This window comes from Armigeres subalbatus, chromosome 3 (assembly GCF_024139115.2).
Source record: "Armigeres subalbatus isolate Guangzhou_Male chromosome 3, GZ_Asu_2, whole genome shotgun sequence".
Taxonomy (NCBI): domain Eukaryota; kingdom Metazoa; phylum Arthropoda; class Insecta; order Diptera; family Culicidae; genus Armigeres; species Armigeres subalbatus.
Genome location: NC_085141.1, coordinates 411,000,414 through 411,024,642, shown reverse-complemented (window position 1 = coordinate 411,024,642; position 24,229 = coordinate 411,000,414). Strand labels below are relative to the sequence as shown.

The window sequence follows — 24,229 nt, the reverse complement described above, 5'->3', positions numbered from 1 at the left end:
AGAAGTAGGAAACGAGAAGTAATAAGTGAGAAGTAAGAAATGAGAAGTGAGAAGTAAGCAGTGATGAATTTGAAGTAAGAAATGAGAGTAAGAAGTAAGAGTGAAGTAAGAGTGAGAAGTGAGAGATTCAAAGTGAGAAAATAAAGTAAAAAGTGACAAATAAATTGTAAAAAATGTAAGTGAGAAGTAAGAAAAATGAAGTGAAAAGTAAGAAATGAGAAGTAAAAAGTGAGAAGTGAGACATAAGAAGTAAGAAATTTGAGAAGTGAAAAGTGGAAAATAAGAAGTGAAAAATAAGAAGAGAGAAGTAAATAGTGAGAAGGAAGAAGTGAGAAGTGAAAAGTAGGAAGTGGGAAGTGACAAATTCTAAGTGAGAATTGTGAGGTGTGGTATGAAAAGTGAGAAAAGAAAAGTAAAAAGGGAAAAATGTATTGTTAAAGTGAAAAGTGAGAAAGAAGAAGTGAGAAGTGAGTGACGAGAATTGAAAAATGAGAAGAGTGAAGTGAGAACTGAGAAGTAAGAAGGGAGTACCAAGGAAAACGAAGTAAAAAGAGAGGTGAAAATTGAAATTTTTCAATTTAATTTTTCTCCCCTTTCCTTTTTTCCTGCCTTCCTAGAGAAGTTAGAAATGTTAATAAGTCGAGTCAAGTACGAGACACTGAAGACGACCTTACTGTTGAGGTTGAAATACGTATCTGTCAAAGTAGTGGAATTAAATGGGATAGTACAAACTCGTCTCGTCTAGGGCCCTCCTTAGCTGTGCGGTAAGACGCGCGGCTACAAAGCAAGACCATGCTGAGGGTGGCTGGGTTCGATTCCCGGTGCCGGTCTAGGCAATTTTCGGATTGGAGATTGTCTCGACTTCCCTGGGCATAAAAGTATCATCGTGTTAGCCTTATGATATACGAATGCAGAAATGGTAAATTGGCTTAGAAACCTCGCAGTTGATAACTGTGGAAGTGCTTAATGTGAACACTAAGCTGCGAGGCGGCTCTGTCCCAGTGTGGGGATATAATGCCAACAACAACAACAAGTACAAACTCGTCTTACGGCAAGTAAATACATTCTCTACATTCTCTCATTCTCTAAAAGCTTAAAATAATGTTCATATCAAGAACATATTTTGACAAAGTTTCTCCATGTGGGGGCTGTGCTCCAGCCTTAGATACGAATTCTGATTTTGTTTTTATTCTTACCACCCTGTTAATCATTGAGCTCTTAAGCTTTTGTCTACGCACAAAGCATTATCCAAACGATGATTAAACTCACTCATGCGTACACAACGCACTTAAATAAACAGACATAACTTCAAGCTTCCATGATGCGTTGAAATTTGCTGCACAGGCGATACTCACTCCTGGTTAGGTTTAGTTCCGGGAAGTAACAGCCAATAAATCTATTTACCTCGCGAGCATAATTATCACGGGATGCATTTGTTGTTAGTTCACGCATCAAACCAGTAGGATGGAGCTTAAACATTTACTCCATTTGGTATTCTACGTTTGCCTATCCGGATCCTCGGAAATGATTTCTCCAACGGAAAGCATGTTCGGAGAGACGATCTTCCAAACTGTGTTTAGCTGTGTCGAGAAATTTGAAGGCGTGGAAGAAAGTGGTCATAAAGTGTACATCGAATTGGATGAAGACCAGGAAGAAAGATGTATGAAACTTATCGACCAACGACACAATTGCAGTGTAGAACAAGAAACTGAGTGTACGATTGATGTTTTGAGGAAAGTTGGTCGAGATATGCTTTTGAGCAGTCCGTGAGTAATAATAAATATGTTATCAATAAAAAATAGTATTAATTGTTTTTTTTTGTTGCACTAACGTTTCAGATTGACTGATTGGCTTATTTTTTATATGGGATCGAATAGAAGACTGACATTGGAGTAATAAGTGTGTTATAAATAACTTGTTTATGGTAAGTAATGTGTTTGACCTTGTGTGCGGTACAGAATTGTTTTTTTATTTACAGAATAATGAACATTTAATTTTCTTAATAAAAATTTTAATAAAAATAATATTTATTTAATCCTGCTGAGACCCCTTTTTTTCATTTTGAAATGAACCAAATGATCAAATATCATTTCCGCTCCATATAATTGACCTCAGGCTTATTTATGTTGTTTCTCTCTGTTTATTTCTCAGGTTCTCAGGTTCAAGCATAATCATAAGAAATGAATATGGATAATTTTCCGCCGATTCCACTTCCGGAGTGGTTACATAGACTCCATTCACAAACGAGTATTTCAACAAACCCTACGAGTTCGAGTACCTTGACATTGTCTAATCGAGACCGATGGACCACGAGGATTATGATGGAGAGCCCGCAGCACTTATTCTGCCCTAGTCAGCTGCCACACTCCTCATTTATCTGGATTACCTTATACTGGGGAAATTAAACAAGATAAAAATATCGTTCTACATAGTTCAGACAATAAATGACGGGTAACAGAGTAGATACATGGACATTTGATATCAATCTTGTTTCGGACACTTTCCTCTCTGCATGAAAAATCGGCAGCCTTGACGCATGTTCAAGAAATAAAATCTTAATAAAAATAATCAGCTATCTGTAAAGAGCAACTACATAATTATGCACAGTGGCTTATGCAATAATCCTTCCCTAGCACTGAGTTTGTTTAAAATATACATTCATTCGTATTCTAAAGACGGTTGGAAATTGTGAATAACCTTGTATTTAAATCAAAAACAAAATAAAATTTGGCTTCAACCAGTTAAGGACAAACGCGTCAATGTGCGAAAATGGCCACCAAATTGAATGACCGAGCCCCTTTCGGTGGCAAAAATCTCAATTATCGGTCGATTAACACACCTGTAGTTGAGCTTCCAATCCATTTTACTCTGTGGTGTACCACTTCTACTTATTGATCCGTTTCGAACGAAGAACCCACCACTTTTCAATCGATTGGTAAGCGATTTACCCACAGCGTACAGTACTTCGGTAATGCACCAACTACCTACTACTAGATAGAGTTTCGAAAGATCATTCTCCAAAACGGCCAACCAGATCGTACAACTTTTTCTCGGGAAAGAAATAAACTGCGCAGGCTGGGCATGACAACAAGAGTACGCAAACTGCATCTCACGACAAAATACCCACGGCTGATTGCATTATGTGATGCCGAGTGCAAGTGCAGTTTAATCACGAACGTTGACCGCGACGGTGTGAACCAAAAATGATCCTAAGTGAGCCTCGTAAGGATAGGTGACGCAGATATCGGCGAGTAGCAGCGTGTGGAATTCCTAATCGTCCGGTGGAACGTACTTTGCCAAAAATATGGCACGACGAACGTTGACGACTGCGGTAGTGATTGCTTTCATTGCGGCGAACATCGAATGCATCATCGGTTCGATCAAAAGTGATAATCTAACGATCGGGAATTATGTGGACTTCACACGGTTGTGGGGCATTTGGTATGGAGAGCCAAGACTGCGGAAGAGTTATGACTTTGTAATTGTCGGTGCCGGGCCGGCTGGGTCGGTGCTCGCTGAACGTTTGTCCGAAGATCCTAAAGTGACGGTTCTGTTGCTGGAGGGTGGCAAAGGGGAGCTACCTATTTTCACTGATATTCCGCTGTCAGCTCCTAATTTGCAATCGACGGAGTATAATTTTGCATATGAGAGCGAAGTGCAACGCGTGGGATGTCAAGGGCTGCGTGATAGAAAATGTAGTTGGCCACACGGAAGAGGTGTGGGAGGATCTTCGATTATAAATTATATGATCTATACCAGAGGCAACCGAAGGGACTACGATGGATGGGCACAGGCAGGCAATGTAGGTTGGAGCTGGGATGAAATCTTGCCATATCATATCAAAGCAGAACGTGCTAACATAAGAGACTTTGACAGTAACGGATTTCACGGGAAGAACGGACCGTTGTCGGTGGAGGACTGTCCATTTAGGTAATTTATATTAATTTATCTTGACTTTCATGTACAAAATAAGAATGCTGTAAATTTCTTTCAAATAATCAATTTGTATGGTCCTTTGGTGATGTTGTGGCTCTAGTCAGTGAAAATCGAAGAGTGTGGAAACGTGTTTCACAGCAAGTATAAAGAATAACCCGTTTGAAGCTGTTGAGAAATGGTTGCCAAAGAACGCATGTCTCCTATTTGAATCATACGCAACGTACTGGTAGATGAAAAATGTTGTAGTTAGATTTTTGTTAAGAGGCCCATTAGATACAGTAAAAAATGCTGCTGAGATGTAGTGAAGTTATATTTGCTTTTGCTCGAAGCTGGTGTTTGACATTTCAAATGTGTTGCGTACACCTCGAGTCCTCAACCAATTAATTTATGAGCTATTCTGATTTTACAAAAGACGCTGTTCAAGTTGTTATCTGATCCAAAAGGGAACACTAATCTGTAGGCGTTGTTATAGCTGGATTTAACTCTATAAGTGATGTGACTCGAAGTTTCATTAAAAGCGCTTTGGAAATTTTGAGTCCAGCCCGCGAAAATTCCACAAAATGCCGGAAAAATCAGGCCATATTATTAGGGACATACAGGATTGAATCTACTAAACATTGCCACAATGACAGGTTAAGCCCTCAACCCGCGTTTTTGAATTTACAAATCTCAATAAATAGACGATTAAAAATCACTTTTCCACGCAGTGAAAAAGTTGTTTCTGCTGTGATAAGATTTTTTTGTAGAGAAGTGTGGTACTGAAATTGTGCGGCAAATTTGTAATTAGATTACCTCGGGTTTTACTTTATGTTGTAGATAATGATGTTCACCTAAAAATTGATAAAACCTATTCAGCCCCATTGTACTTCAATGTGATTTATTTACTAAGAATCGGCGTTTAAAGATTCGAAACAGTTTGGTCATTTTCAATGGTCAAATATCGTAAATATCGTATTCAAATAATGAATCAGATCTATAAACGTTTATCACAAGTAAATTTGAAATGAAAAGATACAATTGAACATTTCTGAATTTTTGCCTTTCTCGTACACTAAGTATGTAAGTAAAGGCTGTACAACAGACAAACAGACATAACACTTATGAAACTCTCATCGCTTACTGATTTGTTGGTCAATTTAAATCAGTGATCCGCAAAGTGCACCCTTCAAGCTTTTTCCTGCGGCTCGCGAAGTTTTTCTAAAAATACACTACGGTTACATTGATTATTATTATATTATATGGCAGAAAAAGATTTTTATCATTCCCAATACCTCGATGTACAAGTGAACATGTCAAGTTTACATCCCAATGATGTTTAAGCACAATTTATACATTGTGAATAAGTTTTATTGGTTGTATACTATTTCGCCGAAAACCATTTCGCGGAATTTTTTTCGCGGTACGACATTTCGCGGAATGTATCAACTCACCGAAACACATTTCGCGGAATGCACCTTTTTTCCGAAAGACATTTCGCGGAATGTACCTTTTCACCGAAAGTCATTCCGCGGAATGCCATTTGGCGGAATTCAGTTAGAATAATTATCATTCAAATAATTACCGATTTCTGCTTAATTACATGAAATCCGGGCATTTTTTTGCATTTAATGCAAATCCGAACCCGACCCGTTCCCGAGAATTTCGATTCGAACCCGACATAATTAAATTATTTTAGCCCGCACACAAATTTTTCCCCGAAAAAAAACTAACAGTGGGTAATGTCTGTGACATAATCGGAAGTGGACGTAGGACTTGACTTGACCATGCATGTAAAAATACATATTTTGCTCAGCATTATTATACGCTTCGTTACCAATCTAGAGAAAAAATATCAAAATGGAAAGCTATCAATCGATTTTTCGTCTAATGTTGATTTTTTTTGTCATTGATGAAAGTATGTAAAAAGATAATTCTTTGATTTCTAGAGACAGCAATATCATCATCCCTGTCCGGGCTGACAATAGTCAGTCTCGTCGTATGGAGAAAGCGGAAAAATATAGTCCTCGTCATAACATTGCCCGACGCGACACCTATTCGGTTTCTTCATGTCGCATGCCTACCACGAAGATAGTCGTGCAGCCAAAAGTAAAAAGACGATTTCCGTCGTCACTACTTCACATAATCGATTGCACGTCATTATAGACGGAGTAGTTAAAAACATAATTGTCGTGACGCTTATCCGCCATTCGGCTGGTAATCAAAATTACCAACTGACAACAATATGGATTGCGTGCTATTGCAAGAACAATTACCAACAGACTGTCTGTTCCAGAACTAGACCAAGTATCACATAGCTGAACCTATTTATTATTATTTATTCAGACTAAGGCCGAAGTGGCCTGTGCGGTATGTAAGAGTCTTCTCCATTCGGCTCGGTCCATGGCAACACGTCGCCAGCCACGCAGTCTACGGAGGGTCCGCAAGTCATCTTCCACCTGATCGATCCACCTTGCCCGCTGCGCACCTCGCCTTCTTGTGCCCGTCGGATCGTTGTCGAGAACCATTTTCACCGGGTTATTGTCCGACATTCTGGCTACGTGCCCGGCCCACCGCAGTCGTCCGATTTTCGCGGTGTGAACGATGGATGGTTCTCCCAACAGCTGATGCAACTCGTGGTTCATTCGCCTCCTCCATGTACCGTCCGCCATCTGCACCCCACCATAGATGGTACGCAGCACTTTCCTTTCGAAAACTCCTAGTGCGCGTTGGTCCTCCACGAGCATCGTCCAGGTCTCGTGTCCGTAGAGGACTACCGGTCTAATGAGCGTTTTGTAGATGGTCAGTTTGGTACGGCGGCGAACTCTATTCGATCGAAGCGTCTTGTGGAGTCCAAAGTATGCACGATTTCCAGCCACTATACGCCTCCGAATTTCTCTGCTGGTATCATTTTCGGCAGTCACCAGTGAGCCCAAGTACACAAATTCTTCTACCACCTCGATTTCATCACCACCGATGCCAACTCGCGGTGGGTGGCTCACATTGTCTTCTCTTGAACCTCTTCCTATCATGTACTTCGTCTTCGACGTGTTGATGACTAGTCCGATCCGCTTGGCTTCCCTCTTCAGTCTGATGTAGGCTTCCTCCATCTTCTCAAAGTTACGTGCCATAATATCTATGTCGTCGGCTGAACCTAGCTGAACCAAACTTCTTCATCATTCTGTCTTCCTCTAGCGCACGTATTCTTTCATATCGGTAGGTGTCTGTCTGTCGTGTATTTCGGATCTCGGTTCGCATGCAGCACCGGTCGGCCGAAGTGCCGATCCTTTTTTTCGTATCGTAGATATAATCCGAATACAATAATGACGTCTGTAATAAAGAAATAGTACGAACTTTGGTAACATAAATGTTTCGATAGCATTTATAACATCTTCATACGTTACTTCAAATTCATTTTCACAAAGAAATAATAAAAATCTTCGCAGGGCAGCTGCCGCTTGGAGAATAATGGTATGAAGTCTTCGTTCTTCGCTGTCGTCATGACGATTTGGTTGCACGACGAAAGCTAGCGTTGTGCGCGTCATTGACGATGCGTCGAGTAGCAATGAAGACAATAAATCTAGTCGCTACTGCGGTTTTTCTTGCTGCGACGATGACTATTGTCAGGCCTGTCCCTGTCGCTGGATGTTGGTTCTCTATCGACCACTCAAGATAAAATTTGAGCAGGAAGTAAACTCGTGTGAGCCATGATTTTATCATTATATCAGAACTCTAGCCGAAGCTCCGCCCCTTTGATGAATGAGGCCATTGAACATCGTTTGCTCACTGCTAGTCGTGGGTAATTAAAGTGACAAAACATTTCAAAATTATTATTTTCTAAATAATAACTAATGAATAAAAGAGTTCACTATCAAAATAATTATATATGGGACATTCGAAGTATTTTCAATGCCATAATTGCCAAAAAAAGATGAACTATAGCATAGGAAATCCGCCGAAGCTCCGCCTTTTCGATGAATAATACCATTGTAAATCAGCTGATGGCTACACCTTTACATTGATCAATAAAGCGAATGATTTCTTCATTATAGCATTGCAACTTAAGGCGATGTTCCACCTCTTTGATGAATACAACGCAAAACATTTGTTGGTTCTACCTTTACGTTGACCAATCAAGCAATGATTTGTCACATATATAGTATACTAGTCGACCCGGGCAGACGTTGTCCTGCATAGTAGGCGAAAATGCGTGTTGTGAACTGCCTATGCAATGTTCGCATAGGAATCACAATTTTAGTTTTTCACGATTTGCTAAACTTTACTCGTAATTTTCGCATTAGGAAATATCATATAAACCCGTCGGAAACTATAACAAATGTTTCTGCTGGAGAAATGAAAAAATCCATCCAGTCGCTTTCGAGTTATGCGGATACGAACACAGACCATTTCATTTTTATATATAAGATAGTATAGTATATTAACAACATGGTCCACTTCGAGAATCCCCATATGTTGGGCAACAGACAGCACATTCACACCATCCAAAGATGACTAACGCCTAAAAATGATTGCCAGGGGTGCGATAATTGCAAATATTGCACTAATTTTACAATTTTTGAAAATTTTAATTGCATTTTTGCAACATTTCATTTTTAAACTAAGATTCCAAAATGGGATCATGTGATGATTTCTAGCACATTATTTCGACATGTTATGCTGCACATTGAATTATACGTTTAAGCACCCTTCGCAATGTCTCTTCACTACATTGCTTGTCTTTTGTGATACCGCGACGCTACTGCGTTAACTCTTCAAATTAGCTAGAGTGGTAATAGTGGTAATAGAGTATACTTGCTGAAACACAAAATCACGTTAACCAAGAATATTCAAAAGCTTTATACCAACGTTTGAAAGTTACATAAAATTCAGTAGCTATTTACCTATTCACATCAACAAATAAATCAAATTTTAAATTGAAATATTTAGACTCAAAACAGTGACAATTTTTGGAATTCTAATGGAGAAATTTCAAAAATTTTCGTTGAAATCTTAGAATAAGGAACGCATTTTCTTTTGTCGTGAGCGAGGAAGACAGAATTTTGTAACAATTCATCACGCGAATTAATAAAATTGTCACGCAAACGCTCTCTAATTAGTTGATTGTACTACATTTTCAAAATGATTCTATTGCGAAAAACTCTTTAGTAAGTATATTAGTGGTTCTGAAAAGATCCATTCACAATGTTAGATGTAAATTTCCTCTTGATCGGTTCAACTGGGAGTTTATGATTGTTTAAAACATTATGAATCGATGTCTGCAGGAATACCAAACGCTTAACCGGTGCTGCCATCGGCCGAGAAAACTTGATCAGTAGTGTTGTCGTCGACACTCTATCGTCACACACCGCCGTGCTGCGCTTACTGTTGGCTTCTCGACAATGCCGGGCTGCAAATGCCGATGATGCTGACCTGAGAATGCTGACGATTCTGCCTTGCTCTTGAAAAGGCTTTAGGTTTGCGAATGCGTGGCTGAGACGATGATGCAACCGTTCAAATATTCCGACGATGCGATGCTGTTATTGCTTTGCCTGTTTCCACATAACATAAGTGTAACTTCGAAGAGAAGTCGTAGCAAAAAGTTGGCCCCCTTTTGCTTCTCGCCAAAGTTGTATAACTGGTACGGGGAACATCGTTCTGTCATCTGAGAAAAGCGACACGGAACTAAAAAGTGGTATAAAAGTAAAGCCCTGCACGGTCTAATAAATTAACCCAAAATTTGAAAAATTGCATATTATTCGGCGATTCGGTCGCACGAAAAAAAAAGTCTGTTATTTCACTTTGTATGCGGTACGTAGCCGTGTTTCGTTTTATTTTCTCATTGAATTCAATGAATTATGAGATAAAATATATGGTATTTTTAAGGTATCAAAAATGATTAATTTCACCACATTAGGCATCCATTAGACAACATAAATGTTGTTGTTGAACGCTTTTGAGATTTATTCAGATCAAGGGCCTATTAAGTTAGTTCATGTTGATAGAAATACAATCTGACCTTGACCTTGACCTGTGCTCTTGAGATTGAGTGAGCATTACGAACACTAATGAAGTATACAATTTTAATACCAACATTTGAAAAGGATTTTAAAAATAAATTTTTCAAATGAACGAGGATGAACAACACTCTTAAGCGATCACGTATCCAAATAATCAATTGAAATAACTATAATGTTTGATTTGAAAGCACCCGCCACAGTCTGACTAAGCACCTGCCACTAAGTCAGACTGAGCCCCGGTGACTCATTACAGGAAAGTCCATCGTGGCAGCTGGGCTGTCAACGGCGTTTGGTGGTCATCCTATGGAGGAAGTCAGTGTAGACGCGACAATGAAGTTTGACAGTTTATTGATAATAATTATTATTCCTTCACGTGAGTTGCAGTTGCAACCACAGAAATGCTAATAGATTACTAATTTCCAGTTGGAATACCGCGAATAATCAAAATTCGGACACACTCAAACTTCGGACGCTTCAATTCGTATGGGAAATTTTCTGAAATATTTCATCGAAATGTTTCGTCAAGCTGGATCGGAAAGACTAATAGTTTTCGCTTGTTTAGTATAGTTACATTTTAATAAGACATGTTAAATCAATGCTACGAAATGTTTAAAAGACAGTCTGAGCTGTGCAGTGAAAATTCTTCTTAATCATTCTTCCCGGTACTGTGTAATCAGGTGTCCGAAGTTTGAATCTTTGTGTCCGAAATATGAATCCAGCCCCGCCGGTGTCCGAGGTTTGAATCAAACAGAAGCCGGACATTTTCATAAATTGCAAACATTCTTCGCAAAATCTTGTACATATTAAATTCGTAGTTCAAAGATAAATACTGTACTTAGTGGTTGCAATGGTGATTTAAACGGTGTGATTAAAAATGTGAGTTAACAGGATGATTGTATTTCAGAAAGTGCTTAAGCGTCCGAAGTTTGAGTTTGCACGGTATAGTGATATAAAAGAAGAAGCTTGCGATGCTCTTACGAGATCGACGAATCTACCGAAACCGTCTGCTAAACTATTAGCAATTGTTCAATAGCAAATATTATCATACATCAATATTGTATGTAACCTAGACTGATTCAAATTTTGACTTTTTCGCTCCCCTGTGCTTAAACGATTACATTTGCTATTTTAACAATCATCCTAAATTTTTAGCTAACTTGGTTGTAATTTGAATGAGCACGCGCAATATGAAGTTTGTATGAAAATCGATATGAAAACAGTAACTTTTGGGTAAACCGTTCCACAACGCTTCCCATTAAGCTTCAAAAACGTATGAATACATCGACTACATAGCAAATTTAGCAAGGAAGCAGCTCGTCTTTGTTACGAATCAATTTGATGCTTACAAGAAAAGTTATTAAGGAAACACTGAATCGTGGGAAATTTAATTTAACACGTAAAAGAATAACATCAATATCAATAATGAGCATTTTTGTTTTCTATATAACTTTGCTTACAAAAGTCAAATCGCCTCGCAACAACAACTGTATTTCAGCTTACGAACTGTTTAATGCAGTCGACGCGTTTATTATATTCTAATAGTTCATGGGCCACCTCACGGAACGATCTTTTACATCAATATTTCCATAGTAATTTTCATAGAAACTTCAAATGACGCGTGCACAATCAAATTACATCCAAATTAGCTAAAAATTTAGGAGGTTTAATTAAATAGCAAATGCAATCGTTTAAGCATCGGGGTGCAAAAAAGTCAAAATTTGAATCACTCTAGTAACACACTGAAATCGGTTTTAACGCGGAGGATATGGGCCGCGTAAATTAAAACAACGTAAAATCCGCGTAAATCCCAAAATATGTCTGAATGACCAGCGGAAATCCCAAAATTTTAGTGAAAAAAATCCCATAAAATACGATTCGTGTAGAAAAAGCCAATATAGAAAAGACAGACGTAGTTCTATGTCAAAAGAGTGACTTTTTCACGGTAGGAATAATATTAACATAAATACAGTACCCATTAATGGGTTAAGTCATCTCATCGTGTAAGGTTTGATTGTGTTTACTATATTTTTTTCCGTGTTTCGAAAGTGAACTGGTATAATGCCTTTGACATTACGATGTTCTCTATACCACCTCTGAATCTGTACTTGGGTACAACTTTTTGAACCCGAGTTACACATATGTTATGTGCTGTTTCGGTTAGATTGAGAGGAAAAATTCGCGCTGCGCTATTTTATGCCTTCTTAGCAGACCTAGCGTGAGCTCATTCGTTGACGTCTGCACCAATCAGAACGTGGTAATGGAATGATGCAAGAATGATGCGGTACCCATATTTATAGGTTTTCGTGAATTCAATGTTTTGCTTTGAAAACAGTTTTAGGCCTATTGAAACAAGTTTTCGGATATTATCAAGCATTAATATGAAAGTCATACTTGAAAGCTGTCGATTGAGTGGTTAACTGCAGAAATCTGTTCACTAGGGTAAAAGCTATTAACGTTTGAAATCTTTCAACACAGCGTAACGCGGCCGATTTAGAAATTTTGAAATGGCACCCGGTATAGTAAAGAGAGACGTAAGTCCTACGTCAATAAAACTAGATATTTTCTGGTTCTCTAAAAATTGAAAAAAAAAATGTTAGCCCAATCAACAAACTAGCCTCACAATTAACAAAAATGAATAAAATAATTTGCAGTATTTTATTTCTCAAACCCGTACCCGACCCGAACCCGATATTGTAGTAATTATTCAAACCCGAACCCATCGGGTACGGGTTCGACTCGACCATGTCTACCGCCCGTTATAAGACGAAAGGAGTTGCTAATGTTTTCTTTCAAAGAACACGCCTTCCCGGTATAAGGCGAAGGGAAGGGTAACGTCTTCTTTAAATGGATGCATCTGCCCGGTATAAGGCGAAAGGAGTTGATAATGCCTTCTTTAAAAGGAGTATATAGGTATAAGGCGAAGGGAGGGGTAACGCCTTCTTTAAATGGATGCATCTGCGATTTGATAATGCCTTTTTTAAAAGAATACATCTGCCCGGTATAAGGCGAAGACAGGGGTAACGCCTTCTTTAAATGGTTACATCTGCTCGGTATAAGGCGAAAGGAATTGATAAGGCCTTCTCTAAAAGAATGCGTCTGTCCGGTATAAGGCGAAGGGATGGGTAACGTCTTCTTTAAATGGATGCATCTGCCCGGTATAAGGCGAAAGGAGTTGATAATGCCTTCTTTAGATGAACGCGTCTGCCCGGTATAAGGCAAAAGGAGGGGTAACGTCTTCTTTAAATGGATGTATCTGCCCGGTATAAGGGGCAATTGAAATTTTGAAAACTACTTCTAAATGTGGCCTAATAAGCCTATGCTGAAGGATAGTCTCGTTAATCTCGTTTTAAACGAATGCAAAACAAAATGGTAACTTGGCTTAGAGACCTCGCAGGTTCCGCGAAATGTTGCATTCCGCGAAATGGTACATTCCGCCAAAAGTCATTCGGCGAAAAGGTACAATCCGCCAAATGTCGTACCGCGAAAAGTTACAAACCGCCAAATATTATTCCGCGAAATGTTCAACCACGAAAATGAATTCCGCGAAATAGTTTTCGGTGAAATGTTATACAATCTGTTATCTCCCCGGGTTATGATAATGGCAAATCTGTATTTATTCGCATTTCCAAAGAAACTCAAGGTTGAACTACAGGTAAAAATAATGTTTTCATACGCTCCGTAAAAATGCTTTTATTTTCCAAAATAAGTTAGGTTTTAACAAAATTTTACTGAAATTTGGTGGACTATTACCTCCAGAAAATACGTTGGCTATCAACAATAGATTCCTTTCAGAATACCATCCGATTTTTTTAGGATCGCAAACAGATTCTGTTCGAAAGGATTCTGCCACTAATCCCGACCAGAGTTCTGTTCGGAATCGCGAAAGGATTCTCTTCAGAATTCCAAACGGATTCTGTTTAAAAATCTGATCGGATTCTGTTCAGATTCCCGAACGAATTCTTTCCAGATTTCCAAACGGATTCTGTTCAGAATGCCAAACGGATTCTGTTCAGAATTCCAGACGAATTCTGTTTAGAATCTAAAACGAGTTTTGCTCAGAATCTCGAGCGAATGCTGCTCAGAATCCCAGCAGAGTTTTTCTCAGGACCCCTTCGTTATTTGCTACGACAGTTAAAGTGAAAAATAACCCTCGAGCATGAAAAATGAAAGATTAAAATTACAGAATCGGTATGATGATCATTTGAAAAATCAGCATAGGGGAATGTGGGGCAAGATGGCTACCCTAGGCGGTAATCTTTGTAGAATAGTGGAATTCGTTCGAATTCTGCTAAATTGTCCATGAAATACCTTTATTATGACCTGCCTTTGACATAAGTATCAATAAACATTGATTAATGACGTTTCAGTATCTTATCCCTTTCAGGACGACTTTATTTTTACATGGATTTAACGTACAGATTTGGGGTTTTTCACTCGATCCTGCCAAAACTAGTATAGGAAAACCTAGACCAATCCACCTAGCAGTATTGTTGCCTTTCTCGTGCTAAAAATACTAAAAATATGAGTTAGTGTTTTTTTAGCGTGTTTTGCGCATAGAAAATAGTATTTTTGCCATTACATATTTCTGATCCCATAGTCCAATCTGGCCAATTTTCAATAGCAAACAATGGGATAGTATTTTCCATCGAAAGGAACTTGTTGCAAAAGGGTTCTTCTGCCGAAAATGTAATTTGGCCGAAGGTGTTATTTGGCCGAACGGGTCATTTGGCCGAAAGGGTAATTTGGCCGAAAGGGTCATTTGGCCGAAAGGGTTCTTTTTCCCGAAAATGTAATTTGGCCGAACGGTTTATTTGGCCGAAAGGGTCATATGACCGGAAGGGTCATTTGGCCGGAAGGGCCATTTGGCCGAAAAGGTCATTTGTCTCAAAGGGTGAGACGTCACACTTCTCACTCCTCATTTCTCACTTCTCATTGTGAAAATGAGGAGCGCTCAGTGGGTAGTGAGACTGTAACGTTTTACGTTTTCTACCGTTTTAAATTTATGTAAATTTTCGTAGCTTCAGACGTTTTTATCTTTTAAAGCAAAATCAAGTGTAAATAAGTTTTTGAAATTAATTTTTATTATTGTTATTGAGTCTGACAGTTTTTACTTGTCGTCTGTTTAAGTTGAGTTTAATATTTGTACCTTTACGTTTTTTTCTATTTTTTAAATTAAATTTGATACGTGTCAACGAGACAACAATTCGTCGACATGGTTTGTATTTCAACTAAATGTTGTGATGTTTGAGTACTATGACGACAGCCATATTCAATACTATGTTCTGTGTAGTGAAGTTAGCTCGATGTTTCCGAAGGCGAAATTTAAATTGGCGCAATTGCTAAATAATGGGCTAATTGTTGTAGAAGGTTTCTTGTTCAAGAACAAACTCAAACTCGTTCATTTCGCTTCCATAACGGAAGGCATTTAGAAGTTTTGCGAGTTTTTAGAATTTCTATTAAAGAGTTTGAGTAAAGTTCAGTTTGTCGAGGTGATTAAATTGATTAGAGTGATTTTGTACCTGATTGTATAATTAGTTTTTTTTCGTTCGTTCCTTAGATTTTATTCTGTTGTCGGTGTAGCCGAAAGTGTAGTGTACCAGAAAAGATATTTTGTTGTCGAACTACTCGTTATCTGTTTATTGTTAATCAATGTTTCGCGTTGGACTTCCAGCGCGTGGCGTTTTTTATGGTACGGCCTGAAATTTTCGGAGTCGACGAAAAGGTTTGCGGCATTTCCGCCGTTTCATCGTTTGGAGGAGTTTTTTGCGGAGTCCATGCGCTCGTCAAGGCCCGCCGTTAGGGGTAGTAAAACGGAGTGTGGAAGTTTCGTCGAAAAGTGGAGCGAAAGTGAACCGTTGATTTTGCATTTGCATTTTTTGCATTTGCATTGTTACGGTGCAATTCGTAGATTGAACACTAGTGATACTCATGTTTTACTTTTGAGATCCTTATCTAGAATGCTATCAGAATTCAAGAAGGGGAGTGGTCCTTGATTCCAGTCTTAAGCAAAAATAACAAAAGCATGAGGATTACTACTTCTGGCCACGCCCATCTTCACCGTAACTAGGGAAAAGAAGGAAGTGTTGATGTGGTACTTACCTAACGAGAGGCCACCGACTTAGCGACACCCTCATAAATACCACGGAGTTGGATAATGAGGAAGGTATTCGTTGGGTCAGGATTTGCCTGTAGCTGACAATGTAACCGTGGTAGATCTTACCCCGTAACACACCACTTAAAGGTGTCTACCCAGCGTTACGGGTCTGGAGCGAAAGTGAACCGTTGATCGCCAATTAATCGACGGTGGTCCAAACCGTGTTCACACCCTACGGACCGTTCAGAGAGCTTGGTGCGTGGAATACGTCGCCAATTGCGTACCACAGTGCCGGATTGGAACCGAAGGCGAGGGTATACTTCATCACGGGCGGTCATAACCGTAAAAAGCGAAGCCGTGCGGAGGTACGTTGGCCCTTGTCCGGAGGGGAAAATCAATCCGAGAAGCGCTACATCCGTCGAAGCAGCTCTCTCGAGGAAATCGAAGGCCTTCCGTCCAGCCGCCACACACTTCGCAACTTTAGTTCGGCCATACATGCACGGGCTCATCAGCTGCGCACCATGAATTTTAAGTAGGCAGATCGAGTAGTTCGAGTCGAGTCGATCAAGTAGTAGAAGCAATCGCTGAAAGATCGCTCCGTTTGCTTTCCGTTCCGTTCCATCATCTACTTCGGTTCTTCACCTTGCATAATTTCTGCCGGGATAGGTTGGCGGGTTGGAAGAGTTTGAGAGTTCGAGTAACGTAACTTGGGAGTTGGCCAAGTTGGGGAAAGCACTTGGCACAAAGCATTATTTCAAGTTTCAGCCAGCGACCGTTCGTGTGACCCCTGACGAGAGAAGTCGAGAATTAGTCGGTCAAAACAACTCAACCGGTGGTCTTCCGGATCCCGGAAGTGGCGGTTAAGCCACTTGTTATTAATAGACCTCAAACTGAAGCCACGAACGATTACAAGCCGTAATTGGAAATCAAGTCGTTTTCGGCCGTTGCAGTCTTGTAAAGCAGCAAAAACAAGTTTACTTTTGCATTCGATGGTTTCGGTAATTTATTTTACCTTTTTCAAGGATTTAAAGCTTGTTTCGTTGTTAGAATAGTAGTGTTACACACTAATGTATTTAAAACTGCAGGCAGCCACCGGCTGCAGTGCTCAAAAGCGTAGGTGAAGAATTCTAGTGGAAAGCATAGCGAAAAGAATCTCTTCTTCAGCTTCAGGCTTTATAGCAAAAAAAAAGCCACCCACGATCAGTGTTGATAAAATCATTCATAAAACTCAATCATTGAGCGCTCCCGCGCGAACTTACTCGATTGCGAGTTTAAAGGAATGCATCACGTCTGAGTTTTTCATGCTAAAACGGATCATTTCACTCATTTTCTAAAAAACTATTTCGCTCCAAAAAGTGTTTAAAATCAATTTGGGGGCAATTTATTGTTTACACACGCAAGAGTATCCGTTGTTCTATTTGTTGAACGGTAATTTACTGTTAATTTACGAAAGTGAACAAAAGAAAACCTACGATGATTCAAATGGACGATTCAACTCAGCCATGATTTTTTAGGTGCTGAGTTAAGTGCGTTTCACTTGCTTTGCGGTCTCCATTTCTTACAGTGAGAAGTGATAAATGAGGAATGAGAATTGAAACGTACCTCTTCTTACTCCTAATATCTCACTTTTCAAATGACTTATTCCAAATGACCTATTCCGCCAAAAGGCCCTTTCGGCTCAATGACCATTTCGGCTAAGTGGCTCTTTCGGTTAAATGACCCTTTCAGCCAAACGACCCTTTCGGCCAAATTACCCTTTCGGCCAAGCGAATTTTTCGGCCAAACGACCCTTCCGGCCAAATGACGAGCTCGGTGCTCTAGTGGCTACCGCTTCTGCCTTATAAGCAGGAGGTCGTGGGTTCAATTCCAGGCTCGTCCCTTTCTTACTTTGTATTTCTATCTTAGTTCTTTCTGTGTTTCACGTTCAACCAAAACGATTCCTACTGTTATAACCTTCCACACAATCCAAAAACCTCCCGTGGCACCTATGAGAGGTCGTAGAGTTCTCTGCACCTTTCTTAAGTAGGTGTCCAACTAACCATCCTTCCCCTTCCTCAGCATTCGCAAGGACGTGGCCAGGACAGATCTCGACTATTGGAGGGTGCATTGCTTCCATCTAAGAGATAGTGATTAGTCCCAAATTAATATCTGTGGTAACGGATGAAAGTGATGTTACTCTCATACAATAGTCTTGGCTTGTACCACCTACGAATTTGTGCGAATTGCTCAATGCTAATGCTAAACGACCCTTCCGGCCAAATGACCCTTTGGGCCAAATTACTCTTTCGAGCAATTGACCCTTCCGGCCAAATAACCATTTCGGGCAAATAACGCTTTCGGCCAAACGACCCTTTCTGCCAAATGACCCTTCCGGCCAAACCACCCTTTCGGCCAAATGAACCTTTCGGCCAAACGACCTGTTCGGCCAAATCTCGCTTAACAATTGATTAGGGCCTACAATGAAAAGTAAACAAATTCAATTTTAACACCCTTCGATAGCATCTTCTAATAGCTACTAATAGTATAAAAATGTTCCGCATCTTCAATTAAATTACTTAGAAAAAATTAATCTTGATTGGGCCTACAACGTGTTAATTTCAAAATATGTGTAGGTCCACCCTTCAAAAACGGCCAAGCCACTCATTTATTTCTTTCTGGGATAAGCCTTCTCCAACTTCGGGCCGATAACGAGATTTTTTTTCCGAACCGTCATCGGCTCGACCTCGGAGAGAGAAAATTTAACCTCCCGAAAAGCCTTATCCCGTGTTTACTTTCGAAAAATGCCATAAACAAAGGGTCTATGAATGACAAGCAAACGCAGAATGACTTATCAAGAAGGCCTATTCCGGAGAAGAAAATGAAACTAGACTTAAAATTTTATTTTAACGATTTGAACACTTTTTTGCATGTTTTCGATGCAATTAAGGTTATGGATGGATAGATAGTGTTGATTATGTGCTTTTAGGAGTTTTTGCTGTTTAAAATATTATAATCCTGGAAAATAGGAATAGAAATTGTGATGCATTTTTTTCGAACGGCATTTTCTTAATGTTTATGTTTTGGTTGTAGGCCCTTTTCAAATGTTACGCGAGAAATGACCCTTCCGGCCAAATGACCCATTCGGCCAAATGACCCTTTCGGCTAGATGATCCTTTCGGCCAAATGACACTTTCGGCCAAATGACCCTTTCGACCTAATGGTTTGTTCGACCTAGTGGCATTCGGCCAAATGGCTTTCGGCCGAATGGGTTTCGGCCAAACGACCCTTCGCCTTATGAACGATATTTTTGGCCTGATACTGGTTAATCTCAAATATTTTACTAATAATGATTTGGTAATGCTAATGTCATGTTTCTAACTTAGATGTAAATTTTCATTATAAAATTAGAGACGAATGTATAGATTTGCATAAAATAGGGGAATACGCCAAATGTTGAACTGTTAAAATACTATCGTTGAACACTTGTAAAAAATGCACGGTATTCTTGGTTTATGGAGTTGTACAATGGTGCTTGATAACATAGGAACTGTATCATTTCCTCATCGAATGAAGCCTGTAAATCAATTAACGAGTAAATTGGTTGATGAAAAGAGCCAAAAAAAAATGAGTGAGTTTTTTTGCGCACATACTAGCATTGCATTAACATTGAGCACTATTGTATGAGAGAAGCATCACTTTTATCCGTTAACCACAGTTATTGATTTGGGACTAATCACTATCTCTTAGATGTAGGCAATGCACTCCCCAATAGTCGAAATTCACCCTGGCCACGTCCTTGCAAATGCTGAGTGAGGGGAAGGATGGTTAGTTGAACACCTACTTAAGAAAGATGCAGATGGAATGGTTAGTAAGGACGGTTATAATAGGGGGAATTGTTTTGGTAGAATGTGAAACACAAAGAAATAAAATAGAAATACAAAGTAGGAAAGGGGCAAGCCTAGAATTGAACCCACGACCTCTTGCTTATAAGGCAGAAGCGGTAGCCACTAGACAACCGAACTCGTCTAGTGAGTTTTTCTGCGCACATACATACATAAACACATAAACACACATACACAGACATCGCTTCAATCAATCGAGCTGAGTCTAGTATTTGGTAGTTCGGTATATAACACTATGGATCTCAAGGGAGACAAGGATGTGGTGGTCTTGTTTTGACTTGGCTCTGCTGATATACTGCAGATATTTGTCTCACCACATTGCCTTTCCACTGCTTCCTTTTGAACAGCAAAGTCTGACCTTATTTTTTTTCCGCAGCTATTTTGAAAGCCTTTTCAATTTCTATGAAACTGTTCATACTACTGTCTGATGCGCCGCTCTTCTGCTTCGTATTGCAATTTCCACAATTTGCCCCGCTCTCCTAAGTGCTCCAGACGTCGTATTGTTTCTTCCATTTTGCGCAATACGACACTCTATAATCATTGAAGTTTGTTGGGTGTAGTCTTTCACGGAACGGCAGAACACTTATTGACAGCAGGAATTCTTCGACCAGCTTCAATGCTGTAAATTTATTCCATTAAATATAATCAAACTAATTACTAATTACAAAATATTTCTTACATTATAGTATTCCCCGTATTTTTCCAAAGAACAATCTTCCCAACACTCATCATTTTTCTTCCAATTTCTACTCCTTCAGTGTTGCAAGTTTCACTGCAATATTCTTCTCAACAATAATACTAGAATGTAAGGTTGAAACTATGAATCAATAAAGTAAATGAATAATAAATAAATTATGTTATAGCTTTGAAATGGAATCTGCTCTCAAAAAGTATTTAAACGTGACTATTTCCAACACATCGCATATGTAAAAATACATGAAAAAAACCCCGGACAAGATTTGTTTAACCCTTTCAGGACGAATGGGTCATTATGCCCAGCTTTTGAGACGTCTCACTACTCACTTCGCGCTTTTCACTTTTTACAGCGAGAGGTTATAAATGAGGAGTGAGAAGTGAGACGTCTCACTTCTCACTGCGCATTTCTCACTTCTCACTGTAAAAAATGAGGATCGCGAAGTGAGTAGTGAGACGTCTCATTACTCACCACTCACTACTCTTACTCCTAATTTCTCACTTTTCAAATGACCTATTCGATCAAATGACCTATAAGGCCAAATGTCCTATTCGGCCAAATGACCTATTACGCCAAATGTTCTATACTGCCCAACGATCCTTTCGGCCAAATGACCCTTTCGGCCAAACGACCATATCGGCCAAACAACCCTTTAGGCCAAACGACCCTTTCGGCCAGATGACCCTTTCGGCCAAATGTCCCTTTGGGCCAAAAGACCCTTTCGGCCAAATGACCTATTACGCCAAATGTCCTATTCTGCCAAACGACCCTTTCGGCTAAATGACCCTTTCGGACAAATAACCCTTTCGGCCAAATGACTTTTTCGGCCAAACGACCCTTTCGGCTAGACAACCCTTTCGTCCAAATGACCCTTTCGGCCAAATGACTGTTTAGGGAAAGAGTGTCCGTCAACCCGAACAAAGCTTGAGATTAAATCGATAAATTGTTTTGATGTTTAGATATCGCTGATTTAGTTTACTTAGGTTGATATCCTTTTGTTCATTTTAACGGTTAAAATAATATAATCTAGGAGACGAGCCAGCCAGACTAATAGAATAGCCTATTCTAACGCAATTTATCATAATAAATATCATGGTTAAGAATAACTTCCTGCACTTTAACACGAATTTTATTACGATTAATGGCGAAATATAAACTATAAATGCGCTCAATGAGATTGAATTAAATGCTCCTCAATTTTCAAGTAAATTGAAATTTCAAGCAAATCAATATCGAACCTGTTGTATAAACGAAAGAAGAAATATGCCGTCAAAATCTCGACTTTTGAAGTCACATTTCATCGTATGCCAATCTGCAACAATGATGTGATAATTTATTTCTGTCTATATTATCCTTATGGGGCGTTTCATGGTCAGAAATTCTCTCTGGCGTTTTTTGATGCAGATTATCATATTTGACCTGTCAACACGTTAACGCTTTTCATGCGGCGATTATAATTAAATTAATGTGCGATTTTGACCTTTCCTCTGTAGATCGCGAATTGCCAATGCCTTCGTCCAAAGTGCACAACAGGCGGGGTATCGCTACTTGGATTACAACGCTGGTGAGCACATAGGTGTGTCTTATTTGCAAGCCAACACGGACCGAGGACGGCGAGTGACGAGTGGTACGGCCTATCTGCCGCCGTCGGTCGCTAACCGTAAAAATCTACACATCCTTACCAAGGCGTGGGTCACTCGCTTGCTTGTTGATCCAGGTCAGTGCGTAATTTATTTGTTAGGCAGGTCCTGCGTTACTTATTTGTAAATTTTTCATTGCAGAAACCAAAGAAGCAAAAGGTGTACGATTCACTCGCAACAAAACATATTTTACGGTGAAAGCTACACAAGAGGTGATTCTTTCAGCAGGAGCTTTTGAGTCAGCCAAACTTATGATGTTATCGGGAATTGGACCACGGTCTCATCTCGAAAGCTTTAACATTCCAGTGCTGCATGATCTACCGGTTGGCGAAATTTTGTACGAACATCCAGGTGTACTGGGTCCTGTATATTTGGTCAGAAAACCGATCGACAACTATATTCAGTCGGACGACAATATCAACCTCAGGAATATAATCAGGCTGTTGAATGGACGAGGTGTATTTACGACCAACGCCGTTGAAAGTCTTATGTACATCAAAACCCCTGTGGCTGAAAATCCCGACCCTGGAATGCCGGACGTCGAAATTATGCAAGCCTTCGCATCAGTTGATTTTGATTCCGGCCCGGGTACATTGCTCGCTTTCCGCCTCACCAACGAAACCTACAACGGATATTTCGGGCCGATCCGTAACGTTCGGTCCTTCCAATACCTTCCGATGTTGCTGAAACCTCGTACCCGTGGAAAACTGCGACTTCGATCAAGGAACCCTTTCGCCCATCCGCGGTTTGAATACCAGTACTTTGAGGATGATCGTGACCTTGAGGCACTTGTGTACGGCATAATGGAAGCAATTAGAGTTACATCGCAACAAGCGTTCCGTGATCTGGGTGTTGAGCTCTATTCGGAGCAAGTGCCGGGTTGCAAGCAGTATGACTTTAACACGCGCGACTATTGGCGCTGCCATGTGCGCACCCTGACAGCTACCTTCCATCATCAGGTAAAGAAGATCACCAGCTAATATGGATCAATGGTCATGACTAATACCCAAGCGCTAATACTATGTTCAGACTGTGGTCTAGTAACAACTTATTCTGCTTTCTTGACGAAATTTATGTGGTCGATAATTTGAATAGCATGTTTATCAATCCATCGTCTGAACGCAGTATAACGAAAGCTTGCATAACAGAACCAACCAATGGTAAACCGGTTAGACACTAAACTGCACGCTGTTTATGAGTTGATTGAACTTGTTTTGATCGACAGAACTAGATTAGTGGGTACCTACTAGGAAGAGGTAAAGTAATGCTGCTTTGAACGCGTGGTAGGCTCGATGATCGCTTTCACTTTTATTCACAACTTGCTATTATCGTGTTCTGAGTAGAAACCATTGACATTCTAATCTCGCTCAGTGATAATTACCGTCTCGAATAATTACAGGTTGCAACGTGCAAAATGGGTCCTGCTACTGATCCTGAAGCTGTCGTTGATCCACGGCTGCGCGTGTATGGAATTTCACGGCTTCGAGTGGTGGACATTGGCATAGTTCCCGAACCGCCGGCAGCGCACACTTCGGCTATTAGTTTCGTTATTGGCGAGAAAGCAGCTGACATGATCAAAGAGGACTCTGAACGAGGGGTGACTGGAGCTCGCGTTGAGAAAATAAGTTCAACAATATTCGGTGGGAAAGATGAATTGGTTGAAAGCTATGGCTCGGACGGTGTCTATGAATATGATCTTGGATCATATGAGGGTATATATTAAGGCCGAACAGTAATTATGTAAGGGCTCATGGGGGTCTTCCATTTTCATACGCGTAATGCTCAAAATAAAAAATAGTTTGAAAAAAAAAACTTTCAATGATAAGAAGGGGGTTGAAAAACTCACAAAACTTACGTAATTAATGTATCGGGCAAGTTTTTAAAGTTATCAAAGGGAATTCATCATTATTTGATTAATTTATTCAAAAATCACCCAAAATTTGGTAACTCAAATCTTTCTCCTCACTAGACAAAATTAAACACAGGTTCTC

General features: G+C 39.8%; 1 protein-coding gene and 1 long non-coding RNA gene across 3 annotated transcripts; both read left to right on the top strand.

The window, feature by feature from the left end:
- Positions 1–1,429: 1,429 nt before the first annotated feature.
- LOC134224192 (uncharacterized) lies at positions 1,430–2,624 on the top strand. 2 transcript variants are annotated; one of them, XR_009982866.1, is made up of 3 exons: positions 1,430–1,766; positions 1,839–1,924; positions 2,160–2,624. It is a non-coding gene; the product is annotated as an uncharacterized LOC134224192 (long non-coding RNA). The 2 variants fall into 2 exon arrangements; XR_009982865.1 differs by having other exon boundaries at positions 2,152–2,624.
- Positions 2,625–3,129: 505 nt separating this feature from the next.
- LOC134224191 (glucose dehydrogenase [FAD, quinone]-like) lies at positions 3,130–24,229 on the top strand. Its single transcript, XM_062703479.1, has 4 exons — positions 3,130–3,930; positions 22,092–22,315; positions 22,380–23,197; positions 23,638–24,229. The coding sequence occupies exons 1-4, from the start codon at positions 3,305–3,307 to the stop codon at positions 23,959–23,961; spliced, it is 1,992 nt and encodes a 663-aa protein (XP_062559463.1). The 5' UTR covers positions 3,130–3,304; the 3' UTR covers positions 23,962–24,229.

What these genes read in the sequence shown, in the direction of transcription:
- LOC134224191 (XM_062703479.1), top strand. Translation starts at nt 3,305, where the DNA reads ATGGCACGACGAACGTTGACGACTGCGGTAGTGATTGCTTTCATTGCG. An exon ending in TCGCTTGCTTGTTGATCCAG is followed by an intron (nt 22,316 to 22,379) that starts GTCAGTGCGTAA and finishes TTTTCATTGCAG; the next exon opens with AAACCAAAGAAGCAAAAGGT. An exon ending in CAGCTACCTTCCATCATCAG is followed by an intron (nt 23,198 to 23,637) that starts GTAAAGAAGATC and finishes GAATAATTACAG; the next exon opens with GTTGCAACGTGCAAAATGGG.